The sequence below is a fragment of the Sander lucioperca genome, chromosome 14 (assembly GCF_008315115.2).
Source record: "Sander lucioperca isolate FBNREF2018 chromosome 14, SLUC_FBN_1.2, whole genome shotgun sequence".
In the NCBI taxonomy this organism is placed as follows: Eukaryota; Metazoa; Chordata; class Actinopteri; order Perciformes; family Percidae; genus Sander; species Sander lucioperca.
The window spans coordinates 9,662,321-9,673,401 of record NC_050186.1 but is presented as its reverse complement, the minus strand read 5'-3'; the positions used below and the strand labels follow the sequence as shown (position 1 = coordinate 9,673,401).

General features: G+C 40.5%; 1 protein-coding gene across 4 annotated transcripts in view; it reads right to left on the bottom strand.

Moving 5' to 3' along the window:
• Positions 1 to 10,408, bottom strand: part of xpo7 (exportin 7) — a 44,200-nt gene extending 33,792 nt beyond the window's left edge. For 3 of the 4 annotated variants that reach the window (XM_035991814.1, XM_035991815.1, XM_035991816.1), the window contains exon 1: positions 10,178 to 10,288. In XM_035991814.1, the coding sequence (XP_035847707.1) occupies positions 10,178 to 10,273 (96 nt within the window). In that variant the 5' untranslated portion in view covers positions 10,274 to 10,288. Of the gene's footprint in view, positions 1 to 10,177; positions 10,289 to 10,326 lie in introns of those variants that run through there. The other variant, XM_031287817.2, reaches the window with a different exon arrangement.
• Between the last annotated feature and the right edge of the window lie 673 nt (positions 10,409 to 11,081).

Below are 11,081 nucleotides of genomic sequence, written 5' to 3'. Positions count from 1 at the left end.
CAGTTAGTTATCAACAGTACCATCTGACTGACAGACACAAGAAAACGTTCATGATTGTAAAAGAAGAAACAATCACACAAGAACACAAAAGGGCACATTGTGTTACACACACAAATAGATACAGAGAAACAAGTGCAATCGTATTAGAGCTGAAACAATTAGCCTGAGAATAAGGGCCGGAACTTCTACGTAAATTTAATTTATTTCATTTCAAAACTGACTAAAAACTGACTGAAAACTAACTGAAAGCAGACTGAAAACAGACTGAAAGCTGACTAAAAACTGACCGAAAACTGACCAAAAACTGACCGAAAACTGACCAAAAACTGACTAAAAACTGACTGAAAACTAACTGAAAACTGACTGGAAAATGACTGGAAAAATTACTGACAAATGACAAAAAAATGACTGGAAACTGACTGAAAAATGACTGACAAATGATAAAAAAATGACTGGAAAATTACTGACAAATGACAAAAAAATGACTGGAAAATGACTGAAAAATTACTGACAAATGACAAAAAAATGACTGGAAAATTACTGAAAAATTACTGACAAATGACAAAAAAATGACTGGAAACTGACTGAAAAATTACTGACAAATGACAAAAAAAATGACTGGAAAATTACTGAAAAATTACTGACAAATGACTAAAAAATGACTGGAAAATTACTGAAAAATTACTGACAAATGACTAAAAAATGACTGGAAAATGAACATATCCACGGGCCGATCCAGTTTACTTATTTATTGTTTCTCTGTCACAGCACATCCTCCGTCATTCGTCAGCAGCACGTGCGTCGCATGCTGGAAGAGTATTCACTATTTGGTTTCTACCGCTCCATTTTATTTATTTAAATTTATTTTAAGAAGTTTGATTACATTCTATTTTCGATTTGAATGCACAATTGTTTTTTAAATAACAAATAAATAAGAATTCAATACATTACATCTCTGTTATTTTGTCTTAGTTAGGAAAGTCTGGTGCCTTCAGTCTCTTCCACATGGAGGAAGGAAGGTATAAGGTGGAAGGTATACAGTTTATTATTAATTCAACAATGGTATGGGATCGGTATCGGGTATCGACAGAGACACAAAGCCCAGGCATCGGTATCGGTGCATCCCTCCTGAAAACAGACTAAAAACTGAATGAAAACAAACAGATACAGATAGACAAGTGCAATCGTATTAGAGCTGAAACAATTAGCCTGACAATAATGGCCGTAATTTCCACGTAAAACTCATTTCATTGTAAATTAAAGATCTTTCAGAGGGACAAAAGAAGTGAGTTCAAATTTAACTGTGATGGACGTTTCACTATTTCTGCCATTTTATAAACTAAATGATTAACAAACTTCAGCAAATAACTGGCAAATTGATATATAACGAAAACAACCATCACTTAAAATAAAAAAAAAACATTTTTATTATCTCCCCAAATCAATACACAAGATGTCACGTTTAACACAATCTTAAGTATGCACATTTAGGGCAGATTGGGAGACGTTTGCTCCTCTGTACATTTAATGCTCCGTGCGTGTGGCAGGGCAGGGAAAGTGCCGAGTCATGCACAGTCACAGTGAGATGCCAGGCACTGATGAATTCAAAACGGAGGGGTGGACAGTTTAAAGATTAGAGGCGTTGGGGGATGTGGAGGTCTTATCTTGGTTTTTGGTACAAGTTGGTGCATTCACTGACTGAAAACTGAATAAAAACTGACTGAAAACTGTCTGAAAACTGACTTATAACAGACTAAAATCTGACTGAAAACAGACTGAAAACTTGGGACTTGTAGAGGTCTTCTCTTAGTTTTTGGTACACATGTCGGTGCATTCACTGCTCACATTAGACAGTGGGGAATTTGGGGTACGGTATGTTTTTTTGGGAGAACAAGAGAGCGAGTGTTACATCACGTGAAACTCTGCTGGACTCAGATAAGAACCGAAACCGCCTGTAGGAGCCAGAAGAAACTCTGAAAACTTAAAAATGGATTTTAATGTGGAAAGATTAGAAACTGTTAAGAGATAAAGAAAAATGAATGACGACGCAGTTTTTTAAACAGCTTGGGGCGTATTCCAGTGTCTGAAATTAACTTTTCGACTCACCGGCCTAGTTGGTGGGTAGATGAAAACAATCCACCGGCCAGGCGTGTTTTTACCGGACAAAATATTAAAATGTGTCAATCACAAAACTTTTTTGGTTGGGGTTGCAAGTCGTGCTGGTTTCTCCTTCATTTCCATCGTGCTTTCTTTTAGAAAGCTGGCTGCCAAAAATCTACACATCCTGACTAATTAATTAGTGGTGGCTGCCGGCGTTCCCAAACTGATAGAAAACTGTTTAAAAACTGACTAAAAACTGTCTGAAAACTGACTTATAACAGACTAAAATCTGCAGTCGGTCATAAGTCGTCACAAGGTGTACCAGTTTACCAGTAAACGCAACATTTAGTCCCGTCTGTGTTGTTTTTCAGACAACAGCAGTGACCAGTGCTAGTTTGAGTCTGTTAGCTCATAGCTTTAGCGGCAGACTGTTGTACGTCCCGCTACACGCTCACACTACACCGTTTAGCTGTCAGTATTTTAGCCGTGTTTAGTACTGTAGCTAACGGTAGGCTAACGTTAGCTGCTGTGTAACGTGTTATTAGTGTTTACTGTAGCTAACGGTAGGCTAACGTTAGCTGCTGTGTAATGTGTTAGTGTTTACTGTAGCTAACGGTAGGCTAACGTTAGCTGCTGTGTAATGTTATTAGTGTTTACTGTAGCTAACGGTAGGCTAACGTTAGCTGCTGTGTAACGTGTTATTAGTGTTTACTGTAGCTAACGGTAGGCTAACGTTAGCTGCTGTGTAACGTGTTATTAGTGTTTACTGTAGCTAATGCTAGGCTAACGTTAGCTGCTGTGTAACGTGTTATTAGTGTTTACTGTAGCTAACGGTAGGCTAACGTTAGCTGCTGTGTAACATGTTATTAGTGTTTACTGTAGCTAATGCTAGGCTAACGTTAGCTGCTGTGTAACGTGTTATTAGTGTTTACTAGCTAACGGTAGGCTAACATTAGCTGCTGTGTAACGTGTTATTAGTGTTTACTGTAGCTAATGGTAGGCTAACGTTAGCTGCTGTGTAACGTGTTATTAGTGTTTACTGTAGCTAATGGTAGGCTAACGTTAGCTGCTGTGTAACGTGTTATTAGTGTTTACTAGCGTGACATGCAGCGATGTTTCTGTTGCCTCTAACGTCTGTTTTGGAGCATCAGAGCAACGCAGACATTAAAGTGGCACCGTAATCCGTGTTGCTATTTCGTCCGGTAGATACCAGCCAATAGGGCACCGGTGGCACCAGATTTTAACATGCGCCGTTAACATGAACAGTAAATTGCGTTGCCTGTTTCTTTTCACGGCAAACGCGCATGTTTGGAAAGCGGTCGCACAACAGCTGAAATGGCTCCTTCATAGTATCCTTCAACAGGGGAGGAATGTAGCACAGTATGGATGTGAAAGCAGTTATAATTAGCCTATGTGACAATAAAATGTGTTTTGGTTAAAATCAACAAATAATCGTGATAATTAATCGTGATCAATATATTGATCAAAATAATCGTGATTATCATTTTGGCCATAATCGTGCAGCCCTACTAAAAACTAACTAAAATCTGACTGAAAACTAATCAGGCCGTTTACACAATGACGCTCGCGGGAGAAAACGAGAGGTTTTGGGGCTTAAAAACGCAAAAAAGTGAAACCACCCTCCAGAGTGGAAATCCTAAAAACACTCCACCGTCACGTTACCGTCTAAAGGGTAAAAACCCAAAAGTCTGAAGACAGCGGCGTGGAGAGAGATGAGAAAAAGGCGTCCAGGTAGTCTGTTGTTACGGAGTAGGCTACAGAAATTATAGGCTCCTGTTATCTAAAAGATTTTCAAATATGGCTCAATATTTACATGATTTCGACAATGTGGATAAGGTTGTTAAAGTTCCATGAATGACGTATATGTAGGCTATTCATTTGAGCCAGAGTAGGCTACAACATTACGGTTGAAGAGAAAGAGCGAGAGGCTAGCGGGCAGAGGAGGGTCTGCTTCAGCCTCCTCCGCCCGCTGGCCGCTGCCACTGAAGGGCTGCGAGGCTCAGGATATTGGTAGTGCTCCCGTGGGTGCTGTGGCTCATCACGGTCGACCGTGCCGGTCATCATCAGACAAACATACAACTCCACCTCCTCGTCTTTCCAGACAAGCTCTGTTGTTCACTCCGACATGTTTTGGTTTGGCGCTACTAGTGAGAGAAGTAGAAGGAAGGTTCTACGAAGGCGCGTGGCCTTGGTGGTGTTGTGTGGCAGTGCTTCACACCACCACCTAGCCTGGCGTGCATACTACGTCCAATTTCACACAGTTTTGCGTCACCGTATGTGTGTGTGTGTGTCTGTGAGTGTGTGTCTGTGTGTGTGTGTCTGTGAGTGTGTGTGTGTGTCTGTGTGTGTGTGTCTGTGTGTGTGTGTGTGTCTGTGTGTGTGTGTGTGTGTCTGTGTGTGTCTGTGTGTGTGTGTCTGTGTGTGTGTGTGTGTGTGTGTGAGTGTCTGTGTGTGTGTGTGTGTGAGTGTCTGTGTGTGTGTGTGTGTGTGTGTCTGTGTGTGTGTGTCTGTGAGTGTGTGTGTGTGTGTGTGTGTGTGTGTGTGTGTGAGTGAGTGTGTGTGTCTGTGTGTGTGTGTGTGTGTGTGTGTGTGTGTGTGTGTGTGTGTGTGTGTGTGTGTGTGTGTGTGTGTGTGTGTGTGTGTGTGTGTGTGTGTGTGTGTGTGTCGGCAGTGGGAGCTCCGCTCTCTGTCAAGATGCGCTCTTGGGTACCAAAATGTGGTACCGTTTGATTTAAAGTAAATCCATCCTCTGTAGTACCGACGTGCCGATAGTTAAAGGCATACTATGTAACTTTTCCGTCTTCGGACCCCCTACAGCAGCGTGTGCATGTGATTTGACAACCTGTAGGGGGACCGAAGAGGGAAGAGTTACATAGTATGCCTTTACGGTGTGCGTTGCTCAGGCGGCCGCCGAGCTGCAAAGTGCTGCGGGAAACCTGGCAAAACCTGCTAAAGAAGTCAAACTACAATCATTAAAGCTGAGAAAAGGCTTTAGTAAGTTTGATGCTTTCTTCAAAGCTTCTGGCGCTGTTGTGCCCCTTTTCACACTCATTCAGCTTAGGTTGCTGCCAAAAACGGCTCGGGTGCTGCACCGAAGACTTGTAATGGCAGGGAACACCCTGTAGTATATTTCTGGTGTTTTCTGTGTGTGTGTGAGTGAGAATGTGTGTTTATGTCCCTGTAACTTGCTGCTGTAACACAGTAATTTCCCAGTTTGGGATTAATAAAGTCCATCCATCCACACACACACACACGAGGCAGTTATCCCTAAACTAGACATGAAAGAAACGTTGGGGTCATATTTCATTATGTGATGATTTGCATTACATTATGTCTAATAAAAAAAATGATAATATTATATTATTATATTTTTAAAGGGGGGTTGAAAATTATGACCTTATTCAAGAATATGTATTTTTTTCTCTCTTCTCCCTTTCTTTCTTCTCTCTCTACGCAATGCCCTGACACACACACACACACACACACACACACACACACACACACACACACACACACACACACACACGTTTATTTGTCCGTTTGGTTAGGTCTAGTTTCCGCATTTCTCTTGTATTGCGTCATGCGTTTTCATGTTGTATTGCACTATAAACAAATAAAGAAGAACAATATCTTTCACAATCAGATCACGATGCTTTCTTTCTTTATTTAGCTCATGTGACAAACCAACATGATAAAGCTTGTTTGGATCAGATCCAGAGTCAATGTCAGAGACGCTGCAGCTTTCTGACTAATTTCTGAAACAATTACAAGTAGGAATCGGTTCTCGATGTCCAACCCGACTCCAACCTCTGCCTGCACCCCCTCTTATAAAGCTGATGGATAGCTACCTGGAGAAATAGGTGCGGGATGGCATTTGGTACCGTGTGTCTTCAGAAACTTCTTGAAGCCTTTTTTCTCCACTGTGTGGATGGGCATCATATCTCTGGCCAAATACTACGTTACAGCATTGGTGATTTCGGTATGTCTCTTCGAGTTCTTGTCGTACTTTGTGCCACTAGCAGAAGCACTCGCTAGCGAGGCTTGTTTGGCTAGCTCTGGCGCATTAAAGGACAATTCCGGCGCAAAACGAACCTAGGGGTTAATAACAGGCGTGTACCCACTCTGTCTCTCTCTGGGACATGTTTTCATGCTAATCGAATGAGTTTGTAGCTTGAAACAAGCTAGCGCGGACCACTGATTAGCTTACAACGCTAGTATTCGGGGCACAGGGAAAGTAAAAACAAATCACTATTTCTATACCACTAAAAAGGCTCAAAATATCACCACACTTCAACGGTAGCATAATGAGGGTCCCTACATATTAACCGAAGCATTGAGAACTTTGTAAGTGTACAGACAATTTATTACAGTTTTTCTCAATTGCTTAAACACTATAACCAGGCTTTTGAACTAAAATTTCAAAACTATAATGCCATTTTTCAAAAAGCACACTCATTTCACTAAACTATAAACACTATTCCCTGGTTTTGACACACGAGTCAGATTTGTTGAACTGTTACTGCAAAACTCTACACACAAATCCCTTAATTTCTCATTGCCTACACCATGTTGTCATTTAGAAAGCACAGCATTCAATATTGCTCACTCAAGTCAGCACAGCTGAAGCTCAATTAGCACACAATTACCCAGGTGGAAACACTACGAGTCAAAATTGATCACACACCAATCAGAACTTTCAATAGGTAGATTTGAAGTAGTAGGTAGAAACATGAAGTGGAAAAGGGATAAAGAGCTTCTACTTTTTTTATGAATACAGGATTGCATGAATTATTCCTTGTGAGAGGATTATGAGTGAATTAGACACACCATCTTCTTGTGTTGTCCACATGAAGATGTTTAGCCAGCAGACAGTTATAGGCAAGTAAAACCATGTTGGGCAGAGATTAGATTTAAAGCAATGCTAAAACTTTTGCTTAAAAGGGGTAACCGTTGCAATAACAGGATAATATTCAAAGGAGAGTGATTGAGGATAATAATCATTTTCAAGGAATAAATTCCATCAGCCTTTCTACAATTGATCTCATCCTCCGAAAGAATCGGTTCCGGATGAAACAGGTGTCCCTTTTGAACGAAACTCTGACTGAATATGTTCAGGTATGACTTTTGATATTGTATGAAGTATTGTGCACCATCACAGTATAGCAGTTTATGCTGCCATTTGTGCCCTCCTGAACTGTGCTTCAGGGTAGTGATATAATCTATTGTGTTTTGATGTGTTTTGCAGAGAATCTTTGAGATTGAAGGCTGGCCTGTTCCACCTGAAATTATCTTTGTGGATGAGGCTGGTTTCAACCTCACCAAAAGAAGGAGAAGGGGGAGGAATATAATCGGCCATCGGGCTATTGTAAATGTCCCTGGTCAGCGTGGAGGGAATGTCACGATGTGCCAAACATCAGCCAACGAGGGGTACTCCACCGCCATGCCAGTCTAGGACCCTATAATACTATGCTCCTTCTTGCATTCCTTGACGGTCTAAGAGAGCATATGTTCCAGCTGGACCACAGGGAACCAGCACAACCAGAGCACCCTCACTATGTTGTTGTTTGGAATAACGTCAGCTTCCATCGCGCTGCTCTGGTTCGTGACTGGTTTACCGATAACCCAATATTTTCCAACCTCTTTCTGCCTGCATACTCTCCATTTCTTAACCCAATAGAGGAGTTTTTTTCGGCATGGCGGTGGAAAGTGTATGACCGAGAACCTTATATGCGTGTTCACCTCCTTCAGGCCATGGAAGAAGCCTGCCTAGACATATCAGTAGATGCGTGCCAGGGGTGGATCAGGCATGCAAGAGGATTTTACCCCCGCTGCCTGGCTAGGGCCAATATAGCCCGTGATGTGGACGAGATTCTCTGGCCTGACCCAGAGCAAAGACGGGATGCTGATGCAGAATAACTTTTTTTTTTTTTAACTGTGTAGTACTGTAATACAGTAATGAATAAAATGTGCCAATGTAACCATTGGTTGTGTCTTGTGTTCATCTGAAAAGGTTTGTGGCAACATAACTTAACAGTTTTGGAAATGTTGTTTTGAATTTATTACACCAGTGTGTAAAACTAAGTTTTAGTGTGTATGTTGTGACGGCTTGTGTGTCCCGTCTGGGGTCAAAGTTTGGTTTTTCAACAAGAGTTAATGGTTTTGATATTGTGCTTCATTTTAACCTGAAAATAGGATGTTTGGTGAATTGGGTGAGACGTTATGGATTTGTGTTTACTGTTTTGAGAATACGAGGCATAGTTTCAAGAAATGTGTTTAAGCAATCGAGAAAAACTGTAAAAAGATAGTTTAGAAAGACAGTAGCTCCTAAGACAGCGGCCGCCTGTATACGAGAACGCGGCTGTCTTTATAATAGTTAGCTTGTTTCAAGCTACAAACACATTTGATTAGCATGACATGTCCCAGAGAGCGACAGAGTGGGTACACATCTGTTATTAACCCCTAAGTTCGTTTTGTGCCGGACTTGTCCTTTAACTGCAACAGATAGTTTCATGCACTCATCGTAAAGTGGCTTATGGTGGTTTTTAAGATGCGAAAAATAGGCTTGTTGTATTGCCTCTTGCGCGGTTTATCACCATTCCACACTGATTGTGATTACTTGCTAGCTAGCTAGCTAGCTGCACTCAATGCTGCAAAACGCCGCGAGCTACAACAATAACAGTTAGCTCTGAGACTAACAACTGAAAAGGTCTATCTCGGGACATTGTTGTGTTTTGTTCTTTTTAAATATATAAAGTTATATTTTATTTATTTTCTTCGTCCCTGTTTTTATTGTTTATTTATATATATTTTATTCTTTTATTAGCGTTTTTAATTATTTATTAAATTTTTTGTAACTGTTTCTATTTATTTTATTCATTTTTCTAGCTTATTCTTTTATACTATTTTTTATTTATTTATATTTAAATTTTATTCTTCTTGATATTTAACTGTTTTTATTTTTTTTTTATTTTTTTATTCTTTTTTCATCACTTGTTCTTTTACTGTTTATTTCTATTTTAAATTCATTCTTTTTTTTAATTGTATTTTATCCTTTTTATTGCTTATTAATTTCTCTTTTTATTTATTTCCATATTTATTTTTTATGACTTTTTGATTTGTTTCTATTTTAATTTTTATTATAATTATTTCATATATTTTTTATTGCTTGTTTTTGGTCGCATTTCTAACAATTTTACTCGTGTGAAGCATCTATTCTAGCTCTATTAAATAAACTTATTATTATTATTATTATTATTATTATTATTATGTATCTCCGTATCGGAACTTCTGCACCTGCCCTGCTCGAGTCTGGATGTTATGGCAGCTAGACTAAAGCTGCTAGCCTAAATAATCCTCTGCTAGCTCCTAGCTACTAGCCGCATTCAAAGCTACAAAAACACCACGCGCTACAACAACAACAACAACGGAGCAACGAGGTAGCTTTGAGACAGAAAATGGAAGCAGTGCAGAATAATCCAGAATACAACTTCAGCCGTTGCAGCCTCTCCTCTCTCTCTCTCTCTCTCTCTCTGTCTGGCAGTTATTCCCAAAACATGTGTCCAGTCCACGCCACGCTTAGTTACGCACATAAACAACACAGGTGTAGCAACCCCGGTGTCTTTAATTGTAATATAATTCAATGTTTTGGTGAATGGTGGAAGCAGCCAGGGGGGCACGGCGCCGGGGTTTCTCCAGACAAACAGTTACACATCATGTTTTCAAACGGGGGCTCGCGCGGGAGACGTTGACGTCTGGGGCTGAAGCTAACGTACGTTAGCTTAGCCTCGAAAAAGGGGGTCGGCCCGAACCGTTCGTGTTTTATTGTTTACTTCACGGAAACACGCCGATAAGACACGAAGTTATCCCGGCGGTGCTGTACATTCAACCGGCACCGACACCGGGGGTTATACGGGGTACAACCGGGAGGCTCACCGGCTTTTGTTTTCGTCCTGGAGCCTTGTAATCACCCTCGCAACTAGCACACAAGCTAGCGCTACAGCCCGAGCAATGACAGCAGGCCACAAGTCAACACAGGCGGCCACATCCTTTCTTTTACCGCCGACAGCCCGTAAACGGCCGCCTCGTGCCCGCAGCGGCCGCACACACGCTCCGTACCGGGAACACGCGCACCCGAATCCGCCTTCCCACTCATTTACACGCTCGTGGATAAATTGTCGGTTACAAAAACATGAAACCTCTGCTTACCTGCACATGATCCGCCATTTTTCTCCATTTCATGCACCTCTCACTCCCCCGCTTATGGGTATGGAAAGAGACAACAGCGTCCCTGCTGGCGACTCCACGCTACTGCACCCATTCATTTCAATTTCTTTTAATTATTTAATAAATATAAATAAATTATAGAGTTAAAAAAATTAATGAGTAAATAAAATAAATTATACAATTATATAAAATATATGTAATTTAAAATGAAATAATATGTATGTATTACATACTTTATATAAATAAAATAATACAATATGACTGTAAATATTTTAGAAACAGGCGTTATGTTTAAGGCTGATGATCAGTATGTGATTTGTCGTTTAAATGAAATAAAGAAAGCAGATGTGTTTTGTGTTATATTTTCCTTTGTATCATTATTTCAGAAAGACATGAAGTCTTGCATCATAATGTGAGGGTCCCTGTGTGTTGTAGTTCCTGACTGCGGCCACTGGGGGGCAGCAAACACTCAACCTAATCACAACACAGGGCCAAGATTTTCAAAATAAAATAATGAAAATAGACAGCATTCAAGTGAAGTATTCAGATCTTTTACATCGATAGATAGATAGGTAGATGGATGGATGGATGGATGGATGGATGGATGGATGGATGGATGGATGGATGGATGGATGGATAGATGGATGGATGGATGGATGGATGGATGGATAGATAGATGGATTATAGATGGATGGATGGATAGATGGATTATAGATGGATGGATGGATGGATGGATT